Consider the following 14,952-nt stretch of genomic DNA (forward strand, 5'->3'; position numbering starts at 1 on the left):
CCTCCCGGCTAAGCAGAAAGGAGGATGGTGAGCACGTGGTGGGGACTGGAAGAGAACGGAAATCCAATGAAGATGTGAGGCTCGGGGCCCCCGGTGACCCAGAACGCTCTCCGCTTTGTAAGAGGGAAAGAGGCCTCTGCTTTCCAGGAGCCTGTCCCACCCTCTGCATGGTCCTGCAGGCAGAGCTCTGCCTTGGGGTGCCCACGCACGAGCTTTTACGGAGCAGCCTGGGCGATGTCCCCGCTCCCGGTACAACTGAGGAGCCCAAAGAACACAGACACCACTGAGCAGAGAAGCTTTTTGTTTGCTTTTTGGTAAATAAAGATGTATATAACATTTTCAATAAAAATAATTTTTAAAAGAATCGTGAACTTGGCGGCAAGGATTATGTGCCCACGAAGAGAGACCCCCTCCAGGGCCGAGATGATGCCACCGCTGAGAGCTGACGTTTAGCTTGGGAGGCCCCTCAGAATCAGTAGTCCTCGCGGGCTGACCTCAGCCCACCGCCCGGGCCCGGGGCTCCTGCGAGGTTTTGCCTGGGCTCTCCCCCATCGACGGGAGGCCACGGAGGGGCCTGTCCCTTCCCACTGCTCTGTGCGTCCCCCTGGACGGTGCTGCACCCGCAGAGGGAAAACCAGGGCTAAGCTGAGACTTGCAAACGCCCTGCTTTGTGGAAATGGGTTTCGTTTTGCCACGAATCAGGGTTTCGTCCCCAGCAGATGCCAGCCTCCCCCGGAGCCCCTTGCCCGTATGCAGCAGGGCTGGGCACGACCCTCCTCCCCGCCCAGCCCTGGGAGAGCAGGAGCCTCCTGCTTACTCCCACCCCCTCAGTGACGGCTGCAGGGCTGGCCAAACACAGCGGCCAGAGTCCCCACAGCTCAGGCGCCTCCACCACAGGATGAAAGGGAAGCTTTAGAAACAAAGACTGGGGGTGGGCTCAGGTGAGGTCTGAAGGATGGCTGTTCTATTCGTCTTTAACTGTCCTGGGGTGAGCCCTGGCTGCTGTGGCTCAGTGGACTGAGTGCCAGCCTGCGAACCAAAGGGTCGCCGGTTCGATTCCCAGTCAGGGCCCATAGCTGGATTGTGGGCTGGTCCCAGTTGGGAGTCACATCAGAGACAACCACTCATTAATGTTTCTCTCTCTCCCCTCTCTACAAACAAATAAATAAGTATCCTGGGGTAGTTCAACAAAAGGTCCGCTCACCCATGCGTCCCACTTGCACCAAGTTCACATGGGACCGTCTTTCACTTCCCACTGGTCTTCAATAGCAACACGGTAGTTTTCTATTGTGAAATTTACGTGACATAAAATGTACCTCCACCGTTTTTAAGCTTGCAGACGGGTGGCATTAAGTGCATCAGCACCATGGGGCAACTGCCCCCACCGCCCCCACACAGAGCGTCCTCGTTTTCTCCAGCTGAAACCCTGTGCCCTTGAACCCTGACCCCCAACCCCCTGCAACCACCATTTTAGCTGCGGCAATGAACTTGACTGCTAATACAGATCATCTTATAAGACAAATCTTTATATACCAGATGCTTCGCTGTCACCTGGTTTGAGCCTTTTGCCTCCAGCCAGATACAATGACTATTCATTCCCCTTCTGCAGGGAAGAACATCCAGGTTCGGAGGAGGGAAATTACCTTGGGTCACAGAGTTCAAAACCAGGCGTCCGACTCTGAAACTCAAGTTCTTTGGTTTAAACCAGGAGTTGCTAAACTAAAATACAGCCCTGGGGCCAAGGCCAGCCTGCTGATGGTTTTAGTCAATAAAGTTTTACGGAGACACAGCCCTGCCCGTTTGTTGACGTGTCTGCGGACGCTGAACAGCCACCTGACAGAGGTGCGATCCGGCCCTTTACGGAGAAAGCTGGCCGGCCGCTGTCCTACACGCTGTGAGCCCCTACTCTAGAGGGGCCGTGCACCCGGCCCGGTGGCCCCGGTAGCTGGCGGCAGTGTCTTACCAATACAGTTGCCTAGAGCATCTTGTATAAAGCCGCTCGTGCACTGAAGCTTGGGCCGGCAGCGGAAGGATCCCAGAGTATTCTGACAGATAAAATCGGGGAGGCAGTTATGAATACCACTCTCACACTCGTCAATATCTGGTACGTCATAAAAAAAGGAAATTGTTAGCAAGAGTCCTGCCAGAAGCATCTCACAACAGTTTAAAATCACAACAAAGCTGTTTTCTTTTTTTTTTTTAATGCTCATTACTCAGACTATAACCCAAAACATTTCCACAGAGAGGTCACATGCAAAAGGGCCCAAATTAGCCAAGACTTAAAACACTGACTTTTTCCCCAAGGCTCGTAGGAAGTCAATGATCTGCTATATAATAAATAACCCAGGCATTTTCCTGGCAATACGGGTCTTTTTTGTTCCATTTTAGGCTATGTGCATGTTTTGTTTAGATCATAAAGCAATGATCTTCATGGCCATAAACACAGTCTCTATAAACTCATCCACCCTGAAGTTGTCACAATATTACAAACAGGAACAATGGTGACTGTCATGATCTGAGCACTGGCTGCCCTTCCCTTGAAGTTCCGAGCTGTCAGATGTTCAAAAGCATAGACTCAGTTGCCAGGCCCCTGCGCCCTGAGTCCAAACCACCCAGCGCGTCCCCGGGGCCAGGGCGGGCTGAGCCTGTCCAAAGCCCCCAGACGTCAGGAGGGTGTGCCTTGCCTTTGAGCTGCCCTCATCATTCAACCAACGTTTTTACAAAAGTGGTCTGTCGTCTGAAGGGCTGGAAACACTTGGGACAGAACTCCGTTCTACCAGAGCCTCATCAAAGCCTCATCTGCCAAATAACATCTACGGCTTGGCAGGGGAGGGCCGGCAGCCAGAAGTGTCGTGTTTTCATGCAGTGGAAGGGCGCTTTGAACTTCAAGGGAGCCCGGAATCAGAGGGAAAGCAGCTGTCGTGCAAAGGATATATATATTTATATATATATGTCTATATATTTTGGAACAAGCACATGTGAGCCCTGAAATTCACCCCTGGTCTTGCTGTTAAGTGATCACGCTCTGAGCCTTTTCAGAAGCCCCAAGGGCGACGTCATTGGTTCAGTGTTCAGGTAGGGAAGGGAAGGCCACGGGGGTGCGCAGCACCACGGGGCCCAAACCCGGGGAGCCCACAGCCGCCCCTCCCACCACACCCCCAGCCCTGGGGATGGGAGGGCTTCCGGCACGGACGGTGTCCTACCTTTGCAGTCATTGTTCTCCATGAGCTCATAGCCAGTGCCACAGCTGCTGTCCCTCTGGCAGCGGAAAGAGCCCATGGTATTGATACAGGACTCTCCGAACCGGCAGGTGTGTCTGCCCGTGATGCATTCATTGACATCTAGGAGAGACACACCAACGTAGGGGTTACTGGCACAAGGACACTTTATCAGGAGGCAGAGCGGCTGGGTCCCTGGCGCCTGGCGCGTCCCCAGTGCTGCAGATCCGGACTGTGCACTGGACTGGAGCCCTGGGCACGCCCCGTGGGATCAAAGCGATGGCTTTTCTCCCCTGATGCGTTTCAGGACAACTGCTCCCAAGCAAAGAGCCAGGCCAGACTGGAGTCATGTCACCCTTAAGAACCCTAGAAGGGGCTATCCCTTCCTCCGTCTCCCCATCTCGCGAGGAGGCCGTGGGGGCTGAGAGACGTATCTGGGGTTACTCAGCAGGCCCCGAGCCCGAGCCGCGTTCCCAGCACAGGGTTCATATCCTGGAGGACAGCCTGTGCTCAGACTCCGCGGGACGCTGGACAGCCAGGCCTGGGTCGCCCACCCATGACCGGGGTCCTGAGTTGTGCAAAGTGGGACCTGCCTGGGTGTCTCAGGTAGAGGTAGACACTCCCAAGTGCAGCGACCTGCTGTCAAACTGTCCCCAGGACACGGTGACATTTACCTTCACAGGAGAAGCCATCGGGCATCAGCTGGTAGCCCACAAAGCAGGAGCAGATGACATCCTTGCCCGTGTCCCGGCACTGCTGTTTGCAGGGCCCGCCGCCTGCAATCAGAGCAAGCGTGAGCCCAAGGCCAGGTGCACGCCAGACTTAGGCGTTTCCCGTGCTCTTGGGACTGGGCCCGAGAAAATGGCCTCAGGGAGGGCTGACACAGAAAGGCAGGCCCCCCAGGCTGAGCCCACGGGAGACCCCTGGGTCTGGCTCTGGGCACCCAGCACTGCTACTCCAGGCCCCAGCCCTGCTCTGCACATCGGGCGTACACAGGGCAAGCTCTGGGGCTCCCACAGAGCCGGAAGGGGCCAGGCAGGCAAGAGTGTGGCGCTGCCACCAGGCGCGGTCATCGCGGTACCAGGCCACGTGGGCCTCCTCTTCCCCTCACATCTCTCTCAGGCCGCCCGCTGGCCTGCCCCGCCGACCACGTCCTCAGGCCGGGCCACAAGCTCACCCAGCCCAGCGCCTGGGGCGGCCCAGCCACCCCTCCAGCCACGCCCCTGCAGGGCAGCCTGCATGATGCCCGGAAAGCAAATCTCGTCAGGACACCCAGGTAAGGATCCTACTGGGTACGGTCTGCTGCCCAGTGCCTGGGGGCCCACCCGGTTCTCCAGCCTCTTCCTCCCTCGCTCTCGGCTCCCGCTGCCCCAAACCCCCCTGCAACCCTACCTTCCAGCTACCCATCCTCACCCACTGCAACCCAGCCACCCCGGCCCCCAGGGAGACCCTCCCATGCCTGCCCGGAGCAGGCGAGGAGGCTTCCTGGGCTCTCTGGCCCCCCGGCCCCAGCCCAGGCTCGTGCTATCACTGAGCACCAACAACACACACCATTTGGTGATTAAACGGGCTCTCTAATTAACGCCCCAATCACAGGGCCGGCTGCTGGCCTGATAGTCTAAGCAGGCCAGCATGTTCCCCAAAAGAGACCTAAACTTTTATCACGTCAGAAAACAAACCCTGCAGGGCCTACTGACTCTAAATTGGCAAAGGTCTCCTGAGCTGATATCACCAATGGCTCAGGGGGGTGCCAGGACGCAAAGTCAAATAACACGCACGTCCCTGCCCCGGGGAAGCTGTGTTCCCCATTCATAGAGCCTGGGAGCTGGGTCTCATTCAGGCGGACACTGTGGGGCAGGATTTTTAACACGAGCTGCCCACACGGCTCCTTCTCCAAGCCCAGCTTCACCCACCTTCTCCTGTCCTCGCCCACCAGGCCCCCATGAGGGGGAGAGGGGAGGGCAGAGCCCAGGAGTGCAGGCAGGACAGAGAGAATGATTTATAGCTGACTCCCAGCCAGAGGGCAGTTTCCAGGAGCCCCTGAGGGCAAGCTCCCGAGCGGACTTTCCTTCACTGACTCCCCAAGGGCCCTGGAGGAGAGCCGGGTCTCACCTCGGCAGCGGTCATTCAGGTACGGGTCCTCCTGCTCTTCCTCCATGTCAGAAATCTTGGCTACGGGGCAAGACAGGCAAAGACATGTTTATGCACACGCAGCGACCCACCTTCTCAGAAGACACTGAACAGTTCGTCTTCTTGGGAGTATCGGGCAGGAACGCCCATATGTGCAATTCCTAACAGCTCAGGGCTCATTTGATCCTTTTGGAAAAGGGAATGACACTCATAAATGCAGTTAAGTCTCTAAAAGAGCTGTTATAACAGAGACGCATCAGCTCCAGGGCCTGGAATTACCCACTTAATGCAGAGTGTTGTCCAAATGACTTGCATATCTCAGCAAAGGCAGGCCCGGCCCGCTGTAAGTCAATCACACCCTCCACCGACAGCGACGCACCTGGCAGACACGCGCTGCTGGGGGTTGAACTGTGTCCCCCCCAGAAGATGCTGAAGCCCTAACTGCCAGCCCCCGTGAGTGGGCCTCCCTGGAGGAGGGGCTTTGCCGATGATCAAGTTAGGATGAGCACGTGAGGGTGGGCCCGAATCCAGTGACCATCCTTCTACAAGGCGGGGGGGGGGGGGGGGGGGGGACACAGGAGCGGGCCCACAGACGGCGAGACCATACACGTCTGTTGTTTAAGGCCCCAGGCTGCGCTATTTTATGACAGCAGTCCCAGAAAATGAATGCCCTTATTTTACAGTCTGCCTGCAAAGCTCAGTTTAAGGCCTGTCATTAATATGCACTCGATCCCCTCCACAAAGGTGTGTGCGTGTCTGCACCGAGGGTCAGCACTCGGCACGGACCAGGACCCCCTCTCGGTAGAAGATGCAGGTGGGCGGTGGGCTAGAGACCGTGTGCGCGCCCAGGCCCCGATTTAATGGGGTGGCGTCCCGCTAGCAGTTCCGGCGTCAGGGGAACGGGTTAGGCTTTTGAACTGCCCTGGCTGTCGCCTAGGGTGGGGAGACTCTAGAAATACTTGAAAACCAGGCCCTCTGAGGTCGAGGACCCTTCCCCCAGACAAAATGACGGTGATCGCAAGTCACCTGCAATTCAGTGGCAATTGCAACCACAGGGGTGGCAAAGCATAGATCCAAAGGGACAGAAAGACGTCTGCAAAGGGCTGTGGCCTCGTAGAAGCCACTCTGTCTCCTACCAAGAGCAACAGTGATCTGTTGCCCTGAGCGGCTCTGGTCCTGCCTTCCTGGACCCTCTAAACGCCCACGGGGAGCACGTGGTAGCGCCCACCGGAACGACAGCCATCAGTAAGAAGAAATGTATCAGTAGCTCTGCTATAAAATTCAATATAACACAACTTACACATTCTAACTCTGCACAAGGCGTTCTTTCTCCGGGGCTGTTAAAATAGTGAGGGCCTCGAAAGAATTCCTTCCACCTGGGGAGGAACTCAGCAAAAGAGCTTTAGGGCAGAATTGTGTCTTGTAGGTTAGGGGCCACCTTTACTCATGGTACTAATTTAGGGACATTTTATTCAGTTGTTGCCTTCAATCCCGGCAAAGAGCAGGTCCCTCCCATGTGCCAGGGACTAGCCAGGATGTCCAGATCCCATCGCCCAAAGGGGTCTTTGGACGAGGCCAGGACGACTCATGAGGAACTCTCTCTCAGCTGGGAGATGAGGTCATTGAGATTTCCAGGGCATTCTGTGGGAGCCAGCAAGTCTGCTACCCCTGCTAGAAGAGGGACCCCAACCTCCCCAGCCTCCTGGGGCACCAATCTGTAGAACGGGAACAGCCAGGACATGCCCAGCGTGGTTCAACCCAGACTCCCCGCAGGGAAGGAGCAGGGCTCCTTCCTCCATCTTAGACCAATAGACTTTGATAACATAGACTACAAACAATGACTAGAAAAACTAAGTTAAGGAAACAGACCTAAGAGCCCTGATTTTTAAGTTTAGATTGAACAGTCGTGACTGACTCTAACAAATGCTCATATATATTTATATCAGTTTTGCACACAGTGGACCCCCAATCCACATTAACGGAGGGAGGGAGGCGCGGCTGTGACTGAGGGAGAGGAAGGGCGGGAGAGGAGAGCTCGGGCCAAGGACTGAAGCCAACAAAGGACGGGGAAGAAATAAGACATCTGGAGCGGCAGAAAAGCCCAGAGATCATTATTGAAACAGGACATAAATCAACTGAAGTCCTCCCCAGAGACGCGGGAGGAATTCTCCAGCAGGGTAAAGAGTTTGGGTTTGTTTAATGTAAAAATGTCATCTCTGATTTCAAAAGTCCAGGAGGGAGTCAGGATGGGGTTCCAGCCCCTCTTTACGACCGAGATAGCAGAAATCCGCCCCAGGGCGTCTGTGGGGCATTAAATCAGACGTTAAAAATGAAAAATGATAAACTGGTCCATTTGCTCCAAAACCGTGAAGCCACTGGGGTCAAAAAGCCACAGCGATGGGGGACCTGAGAGAGACCGCAGGTCTGCGAGCTCTTCCTTCCCAAGCTGGCCTGCGCCTGACCCAGCTTTAATGGGCCGGGGGGTGGGGGGAGGGGGGGCGTGGAGCCCAGAGTGAGAATGAAAGGGGCCAGAGTCACGCAGGCTCCTCAAGTCTCCCAGGGTCATTTCCAGTCACAGGAAGCCCCTGCGTAAGGGGAGAGACCATGGCGACGGCCGCGAAGTTTCCCAAACCACAGAACCGCACGCTGCCTGAAGGCTTCAGGATTTATCTGGCTCCAGACAAACGGACAGTGGGGAGACAGAACGGGCGGACACACAGCAGGGAGCTCTCTTGAAGCTGCTCTTGGGGTCGCTCACCCCCTAAGGAAGTATCTGTTCTTTGAAAGAGTGCAGCCTGCTCCTAGCGAGCGGCGCCTGCAGTCTCTTGTCCCGCGTCGTAGGCTCCCAGGGAGAAGGCGCCGGCAGAACGCGGGCGTTCTCCCTCCTCTGTGTGACCTTGTGCCCCGTGAAACAAGGGCAAGGCCAGCCACCCACTCTGCCCAGGGCCGTTGGAGGGACAGGGCAGAACGGTGACAGCAAGTGTTTACGGAGCAAGGCACTGCGCCACTTTGTACGAGTTCGCCCACGTAATCCTCCCAGGGACCGCATGCAGGAGGACGGTAACGTTCCCCGTTTCACCGAGGAGGGGACTGAGGGCTCGGTAGATCAGCCTGCCGACAATACATGTTATGACAGGGACATGGACCTGATGTGTCAGAGCCCAGACCCCAAGCCCTCAGTCTCACTCCAGGGCAGCAGGCTTCAGATGCAGTGACAGACGTGAAACTACTCTGCAGCTAGAATGTCTCACCAGGATTTCAGGAGCATCCGGGGGGAGCCAGCCGGCCCGCTACCCCTGCTGGACAACGAACCCCGAGCCTGCACTTCCCCAGCCCGGGCCTCCCAGTCTGAAGAAAGGGAACAGCCAGGACATGCCCCAGCACGGTTCTTCCCAAACGGCAGTATATGTGCATGCTGGCCCTGCTTGTGATGGTTAATTTTATGTGTCAACATGAGGGGGCCATGACACCCAGATATTTGATCAAACACTTGTCTGGGAAGCTCTGGGCTGGTGTTTTTAGATGAGATTAATGTTCAAATAAGCAGACTTTCAGGAAAGCAGATTGCCCTCCATAGCATGGGCGGGCCCTGTCTGATCAGGTGAACGACGGAGGAGAGAGACTGCCCCCTCCACCCCCCAAGCATGGAGGGGTTCTGCCGGCAGAAGGCCCGCAGCTCTGAGCCCTGCCGGCCCGGCCTGCGGTTAGACTGCCAGCGCCCGCCAGCGCATGAGCCAGTCCCTTAACATAAAGCGCTCTCTCTCCACATAACTGCACGTGCTATCGCTTCTGCGTCTCTGGGTAACCCTGACTAACGCCCTGCCGAGCGGGAAGGGAAGAGGGCCATTACCTGTTTCCTGGAGCTCCCCGTTGTCTGCGGGGGCGAAGTCCGCGGTCTCCTGGCCCTTGACGCAGCAGGCCCGGAAGACCAGGCCGCACTGGTAGCCGACCATGAGGCTGTACTCGCAGCTCTGGCCCTTGGCCTGGGCCGCCCTCCCCAGCAGGCAGCAGTGGCAGCATCTCTGCAAACAGCCGGGGCCCCAGGAGGAGGAGTCAGGCAACGACACAGCGGGGCCCACGGGCCTCTCTGATGCCCCCAGGCCCACGCTCCCCGGCGGTGACGGCCCGGGCTCGTCTTACCCACCTCTTCCAAATGGGGGCAGTTAAACAGCGAAGCACGCCGAGCCGCAAATCCCACAGGCCCCACTTTTAAAGGAACCCTGGAAGGGCTTGCGCCCAGCACGTGTTCCCTGGCCCCTCGGTGTCCCCACCCTGCCCGGTCACATGCCTCCAGGAAGGCGCAGCTATGGGAGGGACCCTGTCAGGGCCACGCAGGAGCTCCCGAGGCTCCGCTTCTCGTGGGGGTCTAAGGTTTCTCTGCCGCGCACCCCGCTCTCCCGCCCCCGTTAGGGTGCGTCGGGTGGCAGGAATTGGATCGTGCATTTGAAAAGCAGAGGATCCTTAAGACAAGCCATCAGGTAAGGGACAGGGTCGCTGCCTGTCACCTGGGCCCCTGCGCTCCCACAAGTCACACCTGAGTCCTGAGGACAACGTTCACCCTGGCATATGAAAAGCCTTTGCAGTATTCATTGCCCCGAGGAGAGCCCAGACTGCCCAGAAGGCCCACGGCGGGAGCCGGGAGGCGAGGCTGGCTTCCGTGTCTGCGGAGCTGACGGGCCTGCCACCAGCGCAGTGCGCGGCCTCTGCTGCCAGCGCGGAGGTGTTTGCCATCCTTCCCGGAAACACAGAGCACTCGTCTCCCAGAGGACCTGTTTGCACTCCCGCTAGAATGTTCCAGGGTTTTCCTGAACCTCCCTTCCTCTCCAGTCTGGCGGCACGGCAGAGCTGTCTGCCAGGCAGACGGTGTCGGCCGAGCCCCAGCCCTGCCCAGGGGGCGGTCACGGAACGTTCAGGGGGCTGGCTCTGCGCCCACCTTTGACCAGACCACCCCACCAGCTCCCTCAGGCCGGAAACCTCCTCCCACGAGAGCACATAAAGGCGGGGGGGGGGGGCAGGGGGGCGCTGGTGCCTCAGCTTCTCCCCGTGAAACCTCCCCCATCCCCATCTGGGGGGTCGCAGCCCCTCTCGGAATCCAGACCGCACCCTGAATCTGGCTCCTTGGAATGACCCAGTGCCTCCCTAGCTGGGGACAGGAAATCTTTTCCAGGGAACTTGTTTCCATCCTGGGCACCTCCAACAGACGCCCAGCTGACCGGGGAGACAGCCCAAACCTGAGCTCGGAGCCAGCCCCTCGGCCCACCCTCTGCAGGGGCGGGGCAGGCACAGCCCGGACATCTGTTAGTTGATTTGTGGGTTTTGGACCTGGGCATGCTGTCTGAGCTCTGACAGCCAAGCGGGGGTGCAGACCTGCGGCGGGGGGCCAGGCGGCCTGGCCCAGACCGAGTCCCCACACGCTTTGCGTCATGGCCCCGCTTATGCTCAGCACAGGACTCTCAGGGTCTGATGGAGCCACGCCCAGCTCTGCCTCGCCAGACCCCTCCCTGGTGGCCCTGAGAGGCCACCTGGGAACGGGGACCTCTCCGCACCTCGGTGTTCTCTTCTAGGGTCGTAAGGACGGCCGTGTTACCGGAGGCCTTGGTGGGTCCGTTCTGAGCTCTGGGCTCTGACTAGCCTGGGTGCGGAGACCCTCAAGGGCCTCCTGAGCGGGGTGGGGGCGCCTGCCTTGAACTGAGAAGAGGGTTCTGAGTGCCCTGCACCCAGGTGACCTCCCGCTCTGACCTCTGTGCTCCTGCATGAAGCCCCGGGACAGGAAGTCCCCTGGGCAAGCCTGAGTCTCTCTATCCGTGTCTCCCCACGTTTGACCTGGGCCTGGGGGGCTGTCCAGGGCTCACTGGTCACACTGGAGGGGGCGGGGAGACTTGACTGGTCCCTCCTCCCTCCCGGACCGGGCCCCCCCTGCTGCTCAGAAGGACAGGGGGCCTGTTGATGGCCTCGGGGGGGGAAAGCACCCGGCCGCCGCGGCAGGACAGCGCTCACCCTCACGAACGTGGCCTCGAGGCTGGCGTTGCCGGGGGGCCCGCCGCAGCCGTCCCGCTCGCTGGCCAGGTTGATGCCGGCGGCGCAGTGCAGCTCCTCCAGCTGGCTGTGGCAGCACTGCTCCTGTACCATCCTGCGGGCGGGGGGCGGGGGCGGGTGGGCAGGGGGCCGAGGCTCCGCGGAGGGGCCTTCCCACCCACAGACACGCGCAGACACGCAGCACGCCTGGCGCACAGCCGGTGTCTGGTCCATGTCAGAGGGGCTAGACGCAGGGCGGTGTCTGCGGCGGGATCCGGAGGCCCAGGCGTGCCACCAGAGCCCCGATGCCCCTCTCCGAGCGCCGAGCCTCACCCACAAAATGTTCCCGCCTCATGCCCATTTTCCCGACTCAGAGGAAGTAGCTCCACAGAGGTGCAGTCCGGCCCCTCAGGCAGGCAGGAGAGCAGGAGGTATCTGTGAGTCACGTGTGCGGCTCCCACCAGACCCTCAATGACCCTGACTTTGGCCGAAGCCACCAAGGGCAGGAGGAGCCGCCTGAGCTGTGTCCGTCCAGGGAGGGTCGGGCCCCCCCACTCTCCCTGTGCTGCCAGCCAGGACACCCCTGCCCTAGGGCAGCAGCCCCCAGCCCGCCCTTTCTCGCACCCCCCACCATGTGGGGCTCTGCACCCCTCCCCACTTCCCAGGTGTTTCCCAGAATTGCCCTCGAGCTCTGGGCTGGGCTGTCTGTCTGCTCGGGCTCCGGGTGGCCTTGCCAATGACAGGCACTTCATAAACTGTCAGGATGAGCAACCAGCCGATGCGCACCCACTGATCAAAACTAGTGGTTGCACAAAAGACAAGCCCTGGCCGGGGCGCGGGGAGCCCAGAGCCCCGGGCCCCGCTGCTGGGGACACAGAACAGTGCAGCCAGCGCAGAGGCACCTCAGAACGTTAGAAACAGAACTGCCGGAGGACCCGGCAGCTCCGCTTCAGGGTCGGGACCCTAAAGAAGTGAAAGCAGTGGCTCAGACAGGATCTTGTACGTCCCCCTGCACGGCGGGACACAGCAGAGTGTCCCTGAGCCTTAAAAAGGCAGGAAGCTCCGGCACACGCTGCAGCGCGGACGGACCCCGAGCACGCGTGTCCTGCTCGGTGAGAGCAGCCCGATACTGCGGGGCTCCCTTCTGCGAGGGACCCGGAGGAATCAGGGTCACAGGGACAGGAAGTGGGATGGCGGTCGCCGGGGGCTGGGCTGGGAAGCAGGGGTTGGTGTTTCATGGGGACAGAGTCAGTTCGGGAAGGTGAGAAAGTTCTGGAGACGGTGGTGATGGTCGTGTGACGGGAAGGTACTGAACTGTCCACTTGTAAATGGTGACGGCGATGGCATTAGTTTTGTGCATTTTTTACAATGAAAACAAACGTTGGCTGTGGCCCCCGTGTGGGCCAGGCCTGCGTGGAGGCTTCAGGGACGGGACAGGAATGGTCTGGAGGAAGGAGCGGCCTCCCACACCCAGTGGGCTGCACGGGGCAGCTGCCAGGCTCTGCTGGTGGGGCGGGTGCAGGGAGGAGCCCGGGCTGGGCTGCGTGGGGCCTCGTCCCCTCACTGCTGATCGTCATCACAACCATGAGGGGGTCTCCCTTCACGCTTGGGGAAGCTGAGACTGGCAGTCAGCTCAGGTCCCACAGCCAGAAACCCGGCCTGGGGGGCTGGGGGCCAGGCTGCCTGTCAGCAGGGTCAGTAAACAGGCCGCCTGCGGACCTGAGGCCTTCCCACCCCAGCCCCACGCGGGGGCCAGGACCCCAGCCCCACCCCTCAGACGCTCCCTACATCCGCCCCCACGGCCTCCCGGTCAATTCAAACAATCCACGTGGCCCGTTTTCCCTCCCTTTGTTCGGTCTATGCGGCTTTTGACTTTTGAAGAATTTCTGAAATTAAGATTGGCATCGTCTGCCGTGGCCGGCAGACAGCACGCGGGGCTCCAGACTGAGACCGGCGAGCCTTCCCCAACGTTCTTCCCCGGGTGGCATCCTCCTGGCAGCCCACGGCGCCTCACGTCCGTGCCACTTGGACTCGGCTCGGGGCAGAGGGGTGAACGGCGCCAGCCGCGTACCCTCGCCTCCCTGACACTTGCTCCCCTGGACCCGGCGTTGCACCCCGACGCCAGCACCTGCCGGCTGTGGGTACGGGAAAGCTCAGTCTCCCCATCTGAGTAACGGGGGAGCAGCGGGTTAAAGGGGACAATGAGCACCCCATGCACAGCACAGAGCAGGTGCCTCCTAAAGGCTTGCTATTACCTTTATGGTGACAACCCTCATTTCTTACTCTCAGCTTCTATTCTCGCCAGACTGTGGGGGAGCTGGTCCCCATTCAGGGAGAAGAGTAAGAACAGGGGTGTAGGTGTTGGCCACTGTGGAAGGTGGGCCACCGTCTGGGGTTCTCTGCTCTGGTGCTGGGGTCTGATCTCGCCTTTATTTGCAAAGCACCCGCAGTCACGTGATCTCATCATCCCCCATATGACCCCCCTTTCTGTTAGGAGGGAAGTGACTTGGCCACAGTGCTGAGCTGCAGCACAGGGAGCTGCACCCCCAGACCTTCATGCGTGCGGCCCAGTGAAGGGGACGGTGTCCCCCAGTCACAGGACAGTCCGGGGGCCCTGGAGCCGAAAGAAGCCAGGTCGCCTGCCCACCACACCCGCCGCAGCCCGGGGAGGACTGGCACACTCAGTCCCTTCCTCCTGCACTTCCGTGTAAAGGGACACATCCTGGCACCAGGACGGCCACCGCAAACGTACCTGCACTCCTGGGACTCCGAGGCGTAGGGCAGCGAGCAGTCTCTGTGCTGAGTGGCCATCCGGTGACCGTCTGCGCAGCAGGCCTCCACGGGGACATCTGCGCCCACTGTGCAGGAAGAGAAGAGGGGACTAGTGACGAGCGACGCCCCACTTACCCCGCATGAGGTCCCCTGGACGTGCCCTGCCCGTCCGCTGGCCCAGGGCCCCCCTCCCGCTGCACCCTCTGGAGGCCCCCTCCCTTGGGTGTCCAGTGGTCTGTCTGAAAGGCCATCCCTTTTAGTGGCCCGACAACTCGCACTGAAAACTCACAGGGACCCTGGCCGGGAGCGACAGCCACTCCCTTCTAGGAAGGCCTTGGAACCTCAGCCGTTGTCTGCCGGCTGCATGTCTGAAGGGGCTGCCGCTCAGCATGGGGGTCACGCTCACCCCGCTGAGCCCCTGCTGTGGCCACCCCCTGGACATGCAAACATGGACCCTGCCCAGCCAGGGGACCGTGCCTTCACGGTCCAGACGCAAGAAAGACGCTGACCGAGGCAGAACGGGGGAGTCCAGGAGGTGCTGGTGCCACAAAGTGGGACAACGGAGGATGGCTCCCACTGAGGGGCGACCCTGCCTGGCGAGTGTGGGGCGCACACCAGGGAGGGGGCACACGCAGGGCTTGCCAGGCGCGAGGAGAGGATGGAGCTGGGTCCTACGACGCAGCACGCGGCCTCGGCGGGAAGGAAAGGGCCGAGTCCTGCCCTCTCCTTCAGCCTGCGCAGCCGCGTGTTAGAGGGGCGTCAGTCTGCATCACACCGGTGCCGGCTGGTGAACGTGGGAGAGCCAGCGTGGGCTGCG

The 14,952-nt window shown here is 59.9% G+C and overlaps 1 protein-coding gene across 1 annotated transcript in view; it reads right to left on the reverse strand.

Annotated features, from left to right (window-relative positions):
* The window catches only part of FBLN1 (fibulin 1), a 64,619-nt gene that overhangs the window by 38,752 nt on the left and 10,915 nt on the right, over positions 1–14,952 (reverse strand). The window contains exons 2-8 of the mRNA XM_090272264.1: positions 14,116–14,221; positions 11,346–11,478; positions 9,199–9,370; positions 5,331–5,390; positions 3,893–3,994; positions 3,204–3,341; positions 1,964–2,101 (exon numbers count right to left, since the gene is read on the reverse strand). Coding sequence (XP_090128390.1) covers positions 1,964–2,101; positions 3,204–3,341; positions 3,893–3,994; positions 5,331–5,390; positions 9,199–9,370; positions 11,346–11,478; positions 14,116–14,221 — 849 coding nt within the window. The remainder of the gene's footprint in view (positions 1–1,963; positions 2,102–3,203; positions 3,342–3,892; positions 3,995–5,330; positions 5,391–9,198; positions 9,371–11,345; positions 11,479–14,115; positions 14,222–14,952) is intronic.

The sequence above is a fragment of the Furipterus horrens genome, unplaced genomic scaffold, assembly GCF_987537825.1.
Source record: "Furipterus horrens unplaced genomic scaffold, mFurHor1.1.pri manual_scaffold_4, whole genome shotgun sequence".
In the NCBI taxonomy this organism is placed as follows: Eukaryota; Metazoa; Chordata; class Mammalia; order Chiroptera; family Furipteridae; genus Furipterus; species Furipterus horrens.